General features: G+C 39.2%; 1 protein-coding gene across 1 annotated transcript; it reads right to left on the reverse strand.

The window, feature by feature from the left end:
* Positions 1–3,332: 3,332 nt before the first annotated feature.
* Positions 3,333–15,602, reverse strand: LOC143710398 (uncharacterized). Its single transcript, XM_077201347.1, has 2 exons — positions 15,536–15,602; positions 3,333–4,903 (listed from the first exon to the last, which is right to left on the reverse strand). The coding sequence occupies exon 2, from the start codon at positions 4,864–4,866 to the stop codon at positions 3,958–3,960; it is 909 nt and encodes a 302-aa protein (XP_077057462.1). The 5' UTR covers positions 4,867–4,903; positions 15,536–15,602; the 3' UTR covers positions 3,333–3,957.
* Positions 15,603–15,850: the final 248 nt, after the last annotated feature.

Consider the following 15,850-nt stretch of genomic DNA (forward strand, 5'->3'; position numbering starts at 1 on the left):
CAGGAGCAGACTCCCACAACTTTCTCTAAAGAAAACTACTCCCCTACACAAAATAACACACAAAAAAAATAAACAAACAAACAAAACAAAAAAAAGTTAGAAACACACTCAGGCGTCACTCACCACACGCTCTTCTCAATCGCTCCGCACACGCTCGCACATGCGCACAGAGAGAGAGAGAGAGAGAGCGCACTATGTAAACTGGCAAACGTGTGAGAGGAATTTGTGTGTGTTTGAGAGAGGGAGGGTTTGTGTTGTGATGTCTAGTAGTTGTGTGACAACAATAACTACTTCTTGTCTTTCATTTTTTATGTTACATGCTTTCTTTATCAAAGTGTTTGTTTTCTTTGATTATATAACATGTTAATTATTTGTTGTTATTGGTTGTCTCCATCTGCTTTTCTGCTTGTTTAATTGTTATAATAAGCAGATTGCTTGTCTCTTTGTCTGTCAACTGTTTGTATTATTTTGTGAAGCGACCTTGGGTTCTTGAAAGGCACTATAAAAAAATAAACGTATTATTATTAAGAAAAAGTGTTGTGAGATTAGTTACTGCAGGCTGGAAACGATGTGTGTGGGTTTGCGATGGTTGACACTCAACTGGTAGATTTCGGGAGGTTGGCTACTTGAAAGTAGATCTTGGGTCAAAAAAGGTTGGGCCCCCCTGGTTTATATCTATGACTTTCAATGACCACAGCAGCGAAACTCAAACCTGCTGCCAGCCAAACTGGTATTAGCAGAGCCCGTCTAGGGAGAGCCTGTTCACTCCCTATTAAAGGGTTAGTTCACCCAAAAATGAAAATGATGTCATTAATGACTCACCCTCATGTCGCTCCAAGCCCGTAAGACCTCCGTTCATCTTCAGAACACAGTTTCAGATATTTTAGATTTAGTCCGAGAGCTTTCTGTCCCTCCATTGAAAATCTATGTACGGTATACTGTCCTTGTCCAGAAAGGCAATAAAGACATCAGTGGGTTAGTTAGAATGTTTTGAAGCATCGGAAATACATTTTGGTCCAAAAATAACCAAAACTACGACTTTATTCAGCATTGTATTGTCTTCCGGTTCTGTTGGGGATCCGCGTTCACGAGTCCGCAGTGACGCTGATGACGTAAGACGCTACTGACGTGTGTCTGGTGCGCCCGTGTATTCGGGTTCAAATAAATATGGCTGGGCAAAAAAATGCAAGTCTTCCTCTGTGTGGAAATCCTTAGACATGTTTGTGAAGATTGTTTTGTTTCCAGCGTGCGTCTCCCTCAGACTGTAAAAGAAGCTCGGGCGCACCAGACACACGTCAGCAGCGTTTTACGTCAGCAGCGTCACTGAACGCGGATCCCCAACAGAACCGGAAGACAATACAATGCTGAATAAAGTCGTAGTTTTGGTTATTTTTGGACCAAAATGTATTTCCGATGCTTCAAAACATTCTAACAAACCCACTGATGTCTTTATTGCCTTTCTGGACAAGGACAGTATACCGTTCATACATTTTCAATGGAGGGACAGAAAGCTCTCGGACTAAATCTAAAATATCTTATACTGTGTTCTGAAGATGAACGGAGGTCTTACGGGCTTGGAGCGACATGAGGGTGAGTCATTAATGACATCATTTTCATTTTTGGGTGAACTAACCCTTTAAGCCCTATTGTACCGAATTTTGGTTGTAGTTCCACCAGAGTTCCACTGGGGGGCGATCGCCCTGAGTGCAAAATGAAGGGAGTCTATGAAGCTAGATGGCTACATTTTTCTCTTTCACCCGATTGCCGTTGAGAAGTCAAAGATTTGATTGTAGGTTTTGCAATTTCAACGTGGGTTATAGGTCCAAAGTTGAATGAACGAGTAGGCTACTTATGTCCTTTCGATTTCTTACAGGTTGAGTTGTTGTTGCCCATTACACGCTAGCATTCTGCTAATGAACGCTAAATGGTCAGTGAAGGACTGATTACGACCAGAGCAGAGCCATAGAGAGAAAGAGTTGCGATACTCCCATAGACCGCCATGGGAACTTTGGGATGCGGAAGTAACGCGTGTCGTGGAGCAGCCGATAGTTCCAAACACTGATAGTTCCAGCATTGAACCCCATTCATTTTCAGTGTTTCCGAAGTACGCTCGCTGTAAAGTTGATGAAATGACTGTATTTTTTTACATTTGAACGCAATAGCCGTCCTCTAATTAATCTAGTCAATAGTTGTAATTTATGTAGCCAACTTTAGTTAATGTTTATTGGAAGATAATAATTAATTGCAGCTAGCTTACATGACCAACAATTCACTAACGTTGCATTTATTTGATTAAAAATGCAAGAAAAAAACCCAGTAATATAGTGAAATATAATTACAATGTAAAACAAATGTTTCTTTGTGAATATATATATATATATATATATATATATATATATATACTGTATATATATATATATATATTCAAATAGAAACAGAGTTCACAAACTATTCACAAAGAAACTTTACTATATAGACTTCATCAGCTGTGACACTAAGAGTTAGGTAATAAATCGCTACCACCTTTATAGCAACTTTTATTTAATAAAAAATTTTGGGATATACTAACTTTTCATTAGCCTATGTGACGTGTTGGCTGTACTTAATTCTGCCACGGCAGACGTCTTTGCTTGATCACGAAGGTAGGCTAATGGCTGAATCAGAAGTCATAAGCAAAATCACGGGAATCAATAGCCTAATACAGCCCAGTTGTGCTAAAATAAATATCATGAGACGTCCATCAGATGAATGATATGAAAAGTTAAGTTAGAGCCGGTTAAGCCAGTGCTACTACTCATGCGAACATGAAAACTAACTTTTCCCTCCAAAAATATAGCCTAAAACCTATCTAAGTAATATACAGTATTTCGTTGTCACCCTGTCTCTCAAAATGCAAAACTGACATTAAGAAAAATGCAATAATGCAGTAACAGCTGAAAAAGTACTTGGGTGTGTGTTTTATTTTATATTTACCGTTCAATAATGTAATCGCTGCTGTCTGTCCCATAGAAGAACATGACAGCCAGAGTATGTTTTGGAACTATTGGGGCTTACATGAACCACGTCACAGCCATGGCAGCGACATCAAAGCGTGTCGCAACTCTTTCTCTTTATGGCTCTGGACCAGAGATGCCACTTGATGGCATCGTGGCATCTGTCTGTGTGTGTATATATGCGAGTGAAAGTTCTCCCCTTATTAGACATTCTCCGGTATTACTCATATAAAATACATGGTAACAGTATACAATGTGAAAACCATAACAATATTGGCCTACCTGTAATTAATAACAGTGTACAGGACAATACATTGTAGACAATAACGGAAAACATCATTAAATTGCTAAATACCTTTATTTATAACAGAATAAACACGAAAGCAACATTCCATTTAGATAGAAAATTGAGAACAAATCATGCTAGCAAAAGAGAAGCAGACATTCATAAAAGACTAGAAAAATAGAAAATGACATGTATTCACTCAATTCTTAATAAAAATATTTGTCAGATTAAGACAGACACAATGACCACAATAACTAGTTCCCACTCGTGTGACGCACATGTACATTCAATACATATTATAACAATCTCAACAACTGTGTTAAAGTGTTTATCTGTTGTTTCAAATGCATGCATGACATAAATTGCGTAGAAAAGATTCACTTAAAACATATTATCATCACTATTATTCTGTTAATGAGCCCAAACGCCAGAAACCGAACATAGGCTACCCACAGCAGCGAATCTACTACAGCAAGATAATAGGGACATAGCCACAGGAGCAGAGCCCTCGAACATCAATGATAACAAAATGCTTTATTTTATGTAATTCACACATCAAAACTGTTTAATAAAAATGAATGTTCTTTTGTTTAACACTTTTAGGCTACATATGCAACATATCACAGGGGAGAAAAAAATCAAAGGAATAAGAAACTGTGTTAATAATTATAATGAGAATTATTTAGCATACCACCAATATACTCCAGCACTAACTGCTGTTGCTGCTGCCAGAGCTGCACCTCCTGCTGCTCCCATTATTGTTGCTTTCCCAACAGTTAATGCGGCTGCTCCCACTGAAGCTGCTAGTCCTGCTTCTGCTGCTGCTTTTACTCCTGCTACTGCTTCTGTTGCTCCTACTGCGGCTCCGACTGTTGCTCCTACTACTGATCCTATTACTATTGCTGCTCCTGCTGCTGCAGCTGCTACTGCTCCGGCTAATAATGATGCTGCAGCATCTTGTTGCTTGAGTAGAAGAGTCTTCTTATCCTCCTCGGTGTATCTGCTGTCTCCATTCTTCTCTCGCAGACTCTTTATCTTTTCCAGAAGCTCCGTGACCTGAGATCGATCTTCATCTTTGTTGTTAAAAACATGAAAACCTCCTAAACACTGACCAACCACTGACTGCAGTGTTTTACATTTGCTCAGATATCTCTCTATTGGCTCATGTAACTGATCTCCGTGAGTAAAGAGCACTATTGTGTGATTTAAGAGCTTTGATCCAAAAAAAATCTGGCTCAGTTGCATAACATTCCTTTTCTCCTTTGTGAATGTCTCACCCAGTTTGATCACCAGCAGAAACACATCAACACTATGAAGTGTAAGCATCTTCTCTATTTGAGATTCAGCATGTTTAATCTTCACTGATGTATCAGAGAGTCCTACAGTGTCGATCACTGTGATTGTTTCTCCATCCATCTCTGTTTGTGCTGATTCACAGGTTCTGGTCACAGACTCAGGAGAAAAATCTTCTTTAAATGTTTTTCTAATTCCTATGATGGTGTTTCCTGAAGCGCTCTTTCCTGATCCAGTCGAGCCCAACAGCATAATACTCATACGAGGAGGTTTTTCCATGCTGTTCCTCTGCATCTTGTCTGTGATATAATTTATTTATGTTTCACTCTCTCTATAACGAGGAAAGATATTTTGTTAATTAAATGACAAAAACCTGCTGCTTGATTACACAGTTTAAGTTTATATACTTTTATCTGCAAAAAAAAGAAACAGAAAAAACTGAGACAGACTAAATCCAGAAAACTAGTGCACAAAGGGCTCAGTTCTGGCAGCGGCAAAGGTCAAATGGGCCGTATCTGGACCACACACAGCAAGCCGGTTTTAGTGTGAGTTGTTGCTTGCTGTGTGTGGCCCAGATACGGCCCATATGACCTTTGCCGCTCCTGCTACTCAGAGAACTAGGAGACGTTCCCTTTTGAGGGAACCCGCGCTGCGTCTATGCCGCTTTGGGAGGGAGAATGCCCGAACGCCATACGGCCAAGAACCTGTCATGTTAAAACTGTTTCACGACTTGAGAACTCTAGACCCTGGGGTATCCATGTCTAAGTCATACAATCTGACAAACGTGAGCGGCGAAGACCAGCCCACTACACCATAAACTTCTTGAAGGGACGGCCCAGACATTAGGGCCTTGGAGGCCGCCCACAACCTCAGATGCAAGAGAGATAGCCTTGACTATCCATTTGCTAACAGTCTGTTTGGATGCAGGAAAGCCTTTTTTAGGGGGCCCAAAGCATACCAGCAGCTGATAAGACTTTCTCCACAGGGGAGCTCTGTGGACGTAAGTGTCCAGTGCTCTTACTGGACAGATGAGGTTTAATTTCTCCTGGTCTTGATATTTAAAGGGAAGAGGACAGAATGCCTGCAGTACGATAGGCCACGGAATATTGGTTTGGAAACTTTGGTACATATCCTGGTTTCAGAAAGAGGAACGCTTTGACCATCCCAGGTACAACATCCTCTTGTCACGCCCCTCACTGTCAGTCACGCGAGTTTTGTCTGAGAACCTGGCCTCTTAGAATCTAACAAAAATCTATTGAATCCGTTCTGGTATTACCAAATTTAGTGGTTAATTGACTCAAGTTGTATTTTATTTAAATTCCGTCTCAATATTGGGGACAGTATTTCTACTATCCGCTGAGCTTGGGCTGTAGCCCAAGTTGATGGGCTTTCGGGCCTACTAGGACCTTGACAAACAAATCTGTCACCATCAACATTGGCAACTTTCATCAACTTCCGGTACATCCTGGTAAGACACATTATGCCGCCTAAAAATGCTAAAACATCTCCTTGTGAGGAGGATGCTGCAGTCACAATGAGTGTACTCTCCCAGTTAATGGAGCAGCAGAGAGGGATCTATAAAGATATGTTATTGCAGCAGCAAGATAACTTCAAATGTTTCATTCAGCTGATCATGGATGGAACTAACAAAGGATTGGATGGTGTTATGAGAGCTGTACAGGAGCTGAAGACGAGCTTGGAATTTACTCAAACAAAGTTTGAAGAGGAGAAGATGGGATACACTGAGATTGAGTCAAAGATAAGGGCATTTGAGACAAACATCACTTCTTCCAAGCAGGAATTGGATGCAATGTTCCTTCGTCACCATCAACAAGCTTGATTACATTGAAAACCAGAGCGCGAGAACAAATATTTTAATTGATGGCATTGCTGACGAGAAAGGAGAGAATTGGTGTGAATCAGAGAAAAAGGTGTGAGATATGTTTTCAAAAAACTTGGGCTTAGATGGAATAAATATGGACATTGAGCGTGCCCAGAGACTTGGTCAGTTTCAGGAGAGGGGAAGGCCAAGGAAAATTGTTGTCAAACTTCTTCGCATTAAAGATAGAGAGCTGATTCTTTCTTCTGCCAATAAATTAAAGGGCACTAAGATCTACATTAACGAAGATTTCTCTGAAGCTGTGCAACTGAGGAGGAAGGAGTTGTGGCCGAAGGTGAAAGCTGCCAGAGAGAGAGGTGATAAAGCGAGTTTGAAGTATGATTAACTGATTATCACCCCAAGGGATGGACAAAGTCAGTTATTGGCCTAATGAGCTTTAATGCTCAATTTTATATATGTTTGTGTACATGCATGTGTGTCTGTGTGTAGGACTTATATGAACGTAGCCTACTTGAAGTTAAAATAACTTAGGGTACAAGATATTCAACTTGATTATAATATAGGACTTATTTACCTTTAATTAAGATGGCCTTTAATTTAATCCTTGGACATATTGATATATTAAGTCTTAGGAACTAAATGCAAGACCTGTCTTTATTTTTGCAATTGAATAAAATAGATACACTTATGATCTCTGAAACTCATCTGGGTCACTTCATAGACAATTCAGATGTTGATATAGGGGTGGTTTCAATTTATAGAAATGATAGAAACAGGTTTGGAGGAGGTGTGGCCATTTATATACGGGATCATTTCCCTGTTAAACTGAGACATGACTTAATGATTGATGATGTGGAAGTGTTATGGTTACAGGTACATCCTCCACATTTAAAACCTATTTTTCTTGGTTGTTGTTATAGGCCACCTAGTGCCAGGATAGAGTATATAAATGGTTTATGGAAGGTGACCGAGGGAAATAGAGAGTAATACTGGTTGGGTGATCTAAATATTGATTGGCTGTCTGATATTTGTCCTTTGAAGAACAAGCTTAAAACCATGACAGACACCTGTGGTTTATCTCAATTAATGGATCAACCAACAAAGAATTTCTAGTAACAATACAGGATTTTTAACATCAAAATGTATTGATCATATTTACACTAATAATCCCGATATGTGCTCAATACCCATTTCTGTAACAGTTGGCTTTAGTGGTCACAACTGTATTGCTGTCTCCAGGAGAACTAAGCTACCTAGAACCTGTCCTAAAATTATTATGAAAAGATATTTTAGGGTATTTAATGAGGAGAGTTTTCTAAATGAATTGGATAATATTAAATGGAATTTGATAAGTGACATTGATGATGTTGATGCATCCCTTAATTTATTTATGGATTGTTTTATGAGAGTTGTTAACAATCATGCCCCATTAAAGAAATTTACTGTTAAAGCCAAAAGTGTTCCTTGGGTTGATACTGAGTCAAGGAGCTTAATGGCTCAAAGGGAAGAGGCTATAAAAGGTTGCGGTTATTTCTGATTTTCCTAAGGACAGAAAATGTTATTGTATTTTAAGGAATCAGGTGACCAAGGTGAACAGAGTGAAAAAGAAAGAATATTTTAAGAGAATTGATGATAGTGGTACAGATAGTAAAAGAATGTGGAAGGTACTCAATGAAATCATGGGGGAAAAATCTACTTGTACTTCTTTTGTTGAATTGAATGGAGTTTATTTGACTAAGCCAATACAGATTGCAAATTATTTTAATGATTATTTTGTTAATAAAGTTTCTAATTTTAGAGAGACAATGAAATGCACTGTTGATTATAACTCTGTTGAGCTAATTGAAAGGTGTATTATGAAAGATATACCGTGTAGTTTTGAATTTCATCAGGTTTATGTTGTGCAGGTGGAAATCTTGTTGGGATCTTTGACTGTTGGTGGGTCTGTTGGCACAGACAACTTGGATAGTCGGCTGTTGAAGTTATCTGCTGGACATATTTCTAAACCAATCAGTCACATTTTCAACAGATGTTTGATTAGTGGTGTGTGTCCAAAACTTTGGAAGGAGGGTAGGATAATTCCTTTACCCAAAGACACAAAATCAAATTTCTGTGCTCCAAATAGTAGGCCTATTAGCATCTTGCCTATTCTAAGTAAATTATTGGAAAAGATTGTATTTGAGCAAGTGTAAGATTACTTTTCTAACAATGATTTGACTACGATGTTTCAGCGCTTATAGGTATGGTCATTCCACCTGCACTGCAATGACACAAATGTCGGATAGCTGGCTAACATCAATTGATAACTCAATGCTAGTGGGTACACTACTACTAGACTTCAGTGCTGCCTTCGATGTGATTGACCATGAAATTTTGATTTCTAAACGTATTAGTTATGGTTTTACTTTCTCAGCAATCAAGTGGTTTAAGAGCTATTTGTCGGAGAGGTCGCAAAGAGTTTATTTTAATGGTGCATTATCTAGTAGCAAGTCCTTGGATTGTGGTGTTCCTCAAGGAAGTTGCCTTGGACCTTTGTTATTTTAAATTTTTACAAATGATAAGCCGTATATACTCAGTAAGGCTACACTATGTTTGCTGATGATTCTACGATTTATTATGCAGCCCCTACATGTTCAGAATTTAATCAGGTTCTGAGATTAGCAAATTGTATAATTGGATCAAAACAAATAAACTTGTTCTCAATATTTCAAAAACTGTGAGTATAATATTCGGTTCTAAGTATAGACTATCTGATAATCCTAAAATTGATATACATGTAAATGGTAAAAATGTACAGCAAGTAAAAAAGGTGAAGCTTTTGGGACTTTGGCTCGATTCCACATTTTCATGGTCGGATCACCAACAACAAAGTTGTTGCTAAAATGGGTAGAGCTGTTGCAGTAATGCGTAAATGTGCACAGTTTTTAAACTTACAGTTGTTTAGTCGTGTTAGTTGTACATTGGTTTTGTGTCATTTGGATTACTGTTCTGTTGTATGGTCTGCTGCATCAAGCAGTCATTTAAAAAAATTACAAGTGGCGCAAAATAAGGCTGCAAGACTGGTTCTCGGTTGTTCTTCGAGAACTGGTGTTGCAGAGATGCATGAACGTCTTGCTTGGCTGGTGGTCAAGCATAGACTATCTGTTAATATGTTAGTGTATTTTCAGAGAATTATTAACACTCAGACTCTTAAGTTTTTTTTATGATGATATAATTTATTGTTCAGATATGCATTCACATTACACAAGAGGGGTGAATAGTCGACAGATTTCTTTACCCCTACCTAAATCTGACTATATGAAGAGGACTGTGTTTTATAGGTCAATTGTATTTTGGAACAATCTTCCAGTTGGGGTTCGTGAAATCAAGGGGAAAAACTGGTTTTAAAAAAGACTTAGACTGTATTTGTTTTCAATATCATAATATTGTCTGGATTGGTTGAGTGAGGTTGTATTATTTGCTATGTTATTCTTTTATATGTATTTATATATGATATATTTGAGAGTAATTGTGATTGTAATTATTGGCTTTTGGATGAATTGTTTGGACCCCAGTAAGACTAGCTGCCGTCTTGGCGTCAGCTAATGGGTATCCTTTTATGTAAACAAATAAACAAATAAACTCAAGGCACGAAGGAGATACCGATAGGGCCTGGAGATCTCCTACACTTTTTAGTGAGGAAATGTTTTGAGGGTCAGAATCAAGGGGCTCGAAAAGGAGTGGCAGAAAAACCTTCTAGGTAAAGGGCAGACCCGCCAACCTCTACGCATTTTGCGTAGCGGGTACGCATTTTGACCTCAAAGTACAGTGGTATGATTTGTCACTCTAAACTACGCAAAAACCTGGTGACGGCTATGGCTTAGTGATTATGAAAGTTCTGTGATTTGTGGATTACTGATAAGCACGAGTCTGGAGAAACAGGCGTTTATTTATTCAGTGTTGAGAAACGTAGTCTGCATGTGTTACGTTATTGAGTTAATAATAACTAAAGTATCTAAGTATGTTACATAATTATTTTGTATGAAATCTAGCGCATTACTTAGGATTAAAAAGTACCGTTGTATCAGTGCTGCGCGAGCTCTCTCTCACAAACACAGACCGCGCACACACACAGAGAGAGAGAGAGAGAGAGAGAGAGAGAGAGAGAGAGAGAGAGAGAGAGAGAGGATAATTGTAAATTGACGGGCTAAGTTTAAATTTTGTTTTTGGTTGTTTTTTTCTGTCAAAATGTCAGAAAGCATTTTGTTTTATCCATCTGTGTTTTTAAAATTAATTAAAAGACAGATGTTTTACTGTTAACACAGCCCCATATTTTGGATTCATCTAAACTTATACTTGATATTCTTTTTAGAATAAGTGGTTCGTTTTGCTATTATTGGACTCCTGTCTATTCATTGTCAACTATTTTCTATATGTTCGCATTGGCTAACGTTTATTCAGCTAATGAGTGTCCTGTGTGTCTTGCAAGTCTCCAACCAAGTGTCTTGGTTTTGAGCAAGTCCACCACCTCGGTGTGGAGCCTCTGTAGTGTTACACATTTATTAAATTTTTAATTGAGGTTCCAATACAATAGCATATAAACTGAGACAGTTTCGTATACTGAATTTAGCATTTAAGGTTATGATGGTGATGAAACAGTTTTCCAGGAAGAGAGTCCAGCAAATCCTGTTTTCTGTTTCTGTCAGATTACGGCTCGCAATCAAACCTGCTATTCCTGTTTCCCTCTATTGTAAGGAGATTACTGAAACTTTGGTAGTCTCACTGTTTGAATAGTTATGCTGATTGGATTGGAATTGGTAACACTCCATGTATAGGGCCGGTTCCTAAACCGGTATACATCATTTACATGCTTTGTTCATCACAATGTTACGCCCTGCCTCTAAAATGTTTATAAATTGCAAGGGAACTTTTCCTTTAGTTAGACTTGGTGACTACCGTGATGCCACAGCAATAAAGAACTCTGCTTAAAAGATAACCCCAAGTCTCCTGGTCTTTCGCTTCTAAATTTTCTACACTGAAGAAGGAAGAAGTTTACAACACCTCCATTCACCGGGCCTCAGACCCTGCCTCGACAGGATGTCTGCTCCTACATTCTGATGTCCCGGAATATAAACTGCTCAGGTAGAGCAGCTTCCCTAGGGACCACAAGAGAATCTGGTGCGCCAGTTTGCATAGTGGACGTGAACGAAGACTCCCTTGATGATTTATATAGGAGACCACCGACATGTTGTATGTGCAAACAAGTACGTGATGGCCCTTTAAGTCTGGAAGTAAGTGTCTTAATGCGTTAAAGACCGCCATCATCTCCAGGCAGTTTATGTGCCATGAAAGATGATGACTCCTCCACAGGCCCTGAGCTGAGTGGCCTTCCATTACCACTCCCCAGCCAGTGAGGGAAGCATCTATCGAGAGCGAAACTTGATGGCAAAGAGTGCCTAACACTGGACCCTGGGATAGGAACCCAAGGTTTCCTCCATATAACCAAGGCACGGAGACACTGCCGTGTTATCTTGATCTTAGGAAGTGGGTTCCCTCTCTGGGAAAACCCCTTGGTTTTGAGACACAACTTTAGGGACCTCATGTACAGCAGGCTGAATGGTATAATGTTGGATGCGGCTGCCATGAACAACGTTTCGAACAACGTTTTCAGCTGTTCCGACTCTGCTAAGATAAGCCAGTCGTCTATGTAGTTCAGAATACGCATTTCCTGCAGCCTGAGCGGGGCTAGAGCTGCATCTACGCATGTTGTGAAGAAGCGAGTCAGCTTCAGTCAGCCCCCTTGAAGGCTAACAGAGCATGCTCCGCTCCCAAACACATCATGCAAAGTTTGTGTGTATCCCCACCCGTGAGATAACGAGGGCAGGGAGAAGCTCACCACTTGAATGATTGTTTGGACGCCATTATATAAACTGATATTGAGCTATATGATATTGTGAAAGACAACAATAAATATGACAGACAGTTTATACACAATGCACTTTCTGAGGCACAGAAGCTAACGCCGGTTAGACCGGATATGATTTTATCCTTTCCTGGTCGTGACGTTCACTCTTGGCATTGGACTAGGGGCGTTCACAAAGCGCCATCGACGCAGCGGGAGTTCTCTCGAAAGGGAACTATGTGTAAGTGTACCGCGGTTTTAAAGGCAAAGGGTGGTCACATGCAAACTATTGATTTGATTTAGTTTAGAGTCTTCTAAAAGTACCGGTACCAAGTCGGTACTGAAATTTAAAAATTGTTACTCTTTGAGTGCTGTTGAGCAGAATCGTAAACACCTCTGATTGGCTATTGTGTTCACGCGCTCATCATAGTAGTGATGGCCGGTTCGTGAACGAATTGTTCTTTTGAACTGGTTCTTTTTAGTGAACCAGTCGAACCAGTCACTAAATCGGACTGAATCGTTCGAAACATTTCGCGTCTTGCGTCGGTGCTGATCCACAACTTACTAAAGTTACACACTTTCAGACATGCCTGACAGTCCCTCCGAATCCAAATAAACCAATATCCCAGCAGTATATTTTACTCCAGTAACTCCAACAGTTCACTGAACTGAGACATGTTGGTGCTGAGAGAAGTGATGAGCATGAGCAGCTGATACTGCGCATGCGCGTACTACCAAACGTACAGGTACAGCGGTTCTCGGATCACCAGTACAGAACTGAGAACTGTTTCTTTCGGACACTTTCGACATACTGAGAACTGATGAGTTGATTAGCTGAGCATGCATGCAATTTTTTCTGAGGGACGAAATGTACGTTTCTTAAGTATTTAGTTGAACAACAGTAGGCTAAGTGTAACAAAATAAAACATGTTGGAAACATGTTGATCACATAATTACTTTATTATTACTGTATTATTTTAAAGTTTGGAAACACAATGAATGGATTGTAAAACTGTCAAACTAAACATTTATTATTATACTAAAATAATATTTTCAGGAACAGCTCATTTAATTTCAAAGTAAGTTGATATAAATCTTTGATGTAAACTCTATCTTGCCAAGATTTTAATGGTACACTGCTTAGTAAATGTTTATGCGTTAAAACATAACGTAAACATACTGGAGACATGCATGATGGCCTATGCTACGGTTCTCGAGTCAAGAACTGGTTATTGCAGTTCTTGAATCACCAGTACAGAACCGAGAACTGTTTCTTTCGGACAAGTTCGATACGGAGAACCGATGAGCTGGAGATACTGAGCATGCGTGATAGCACCGTCTCTACACAACTTTCTTTCGGCCAACTGATGATGTGCTGATACATGAGCACGCAGCACGAGTGAACAGAGGACTTAAATAAGGGGCTGAATTCGGCGAAATTTAAGTTTATTTAATAACAAATAAAATGATGAAGACCATTTATACACTTTTATATCTTTAAGACACGTAAAACATCCGCGTTTGCACATCGCCTGTGGGCTACAGGGTTCGTTTGCAAAATGTAAAAGTAAGAAACTTATACAAGATGATTATGACGATGAGTACTATTATTTAACTTTAGTTATGATTACAAATGCCTTTAATTTAAAGTATTTTGTATCCGCCGGGATGATAGAATTGACGGCATTACGTGATGAGGTAAAATAACTGGTGAACCGTTTTTTTGAACCGATTAATTGAAACTAACTGTCTGAAAGAACCGGTTTGCTGAAAAGAACCGGACTTCCCATCACTACATCATAGATTTCTGTGATTGGCTACAATGATCAACGCACGGGAGCGTTTAAGAGCACACTGAAGTGTTTGAAAGTATTTTTAAAAAAAACTTTTTGACAACTCTCATTTAGTTAATTGATAAATTTAATTATTTATGACATTATTTTTGGAAGCATCCTCATTTACAGCAGGTTTACACATGTGCCTAAAACTTTTCACAGTAGGCTATATTTCTGTGCGTTCACACCGCCGCCGGCGAGAGCGTCAAAGTGGCCGGAAGTCATTCATATTCAATGAGAGCCGGCGGCGAGCTCCGGCGAGGGCGGCGCGTCTTGGAGGGTGAGAGCGGCGAGGAGAGTTGAAGTCAGGTCAACTTTATGGTAATAAGCAATGACGCGGTTCGGCGGAAACCGGCGGCAACCAATCGGAATATAGAAGTGCTCCGTTTGAGAGGAGTCCAGAAAACGCAGTCCTGTAAACTTTGGTTCCGGCCACATTAGTTCCCAAGCAAAATTGAGGAGGTTGATCATTTGAATTTGATAAGAAGGCGCGCAACACTATTTATAGGCAATATTTTGGCGCTAGAACGCTTGTTTTTCAGCGGGAATGTAAATTATAATAGCACTTAACCATGAACACAAGAGCCACACCACACAAATGGCTTTTAATTTGTTTATTTCATTAGCAAACATGTCACTATAATTGTTACGTTTTTTCCATCGATCAATTTTCTGCAAAAATAACGATCGACATGCTTGTTTGCTTTGTGGCCCCTTTAAATACAGTTGTAAAAATGACCACGCGTTCGATCTACGTCAGAGCATCAGAGCGTCCACGAATCTTTCCACGGCGTCGCTGGCAGGGCGGCGAGAGCGAATTTTGCCGCTCTCGCCGGCGGCGGTGTGAACGTACAGTTTAGCAGTGACATTGGCAGGCTTTTTTATTTAGCTACAACAAAATAAGCTAGTTGCCTGCACAAAATATAGTGGCATTGTAATATTTATATAATACATAGTCTAGGTAAAGATCAAATTTACAGTGACTTCATCAAATTTTTTTTTTTTAAGTTTAAAAAAGCAAAAAACACACCTGATGCACATTCTTTGTTCTTCGTATGGTTAAAAACCGTACTGTATTTTTTTTATAGTTAATCACTTGACGTCTTAAACAACTTCCCAGCTGGACTTGAGCACCATATACAGTATACGTATAAAGTTTTTTACTGTAGCATTTTTTATTTTTTATTAATTTGCCTATTATTCACATTTAAATAACTTCCAATGCTTGTTTGGCTATAATGTGTGTTATGGCTGTGGAGTAAGCTGTGACCTGTCCAGGCCTATAATCACTAATCACCAATACAACACTTCTCAACATAATAAACAAAACTGTACAAATCGCCTAGCATCACATAGCCTACAGATTATGACGTTTATGAACATTATGAATGGAGACTCAATTCTCACCTGTGTTAAGATCAATCTCCTTTTCACTTGTCGACACACTGAAGTGAAACTGCAAGGGTTTTACTATGGGTTTCACAGACAGTGACAAGTTATTTTACAGAAGTATGGAAATGTCATGTAGCCGCCTTTTTGGTCACATTGTGGTCAGCGTTGCACTATATGGTGTCTGAGATATATGGTTGCCCTGGTATCAAGCATGCATATTTTCAAGAGTTTCCCGTTTCGAGTTTATGAGACAAAATAGGGCATTTACTGTTATGTACTTCTGAATCTGAAAATTGGGTGTATTACCAGAATGAAAACATGTTTTATGCG

Source organism: Siphateles boraxobius, unplaced genomic scaffold (genome assembly GCF_051911475.1).
Source record: "Siphateles boraxobius isolate OS27281-9 unplaced genomic scaffold, OSU_SipBor_1 47, whole genome shotgun sequence".
Lineage (NCBI taxonomy): Eukaryota > Metazoa > Chordata > Actinopteri > Cypriniformes > Leuciscidae > Siphateles > Siphateles boraxobius.

Excerpts from the sequence above, each read along its gene's own strand:
- LOC143710398 (XM_077201347.1), bottom strand. The coding sequence starts at position 4,866 with ATGCAGAGGAACAGCATGGAAAAACCTCCTCGTATGAGTATTATGCTG.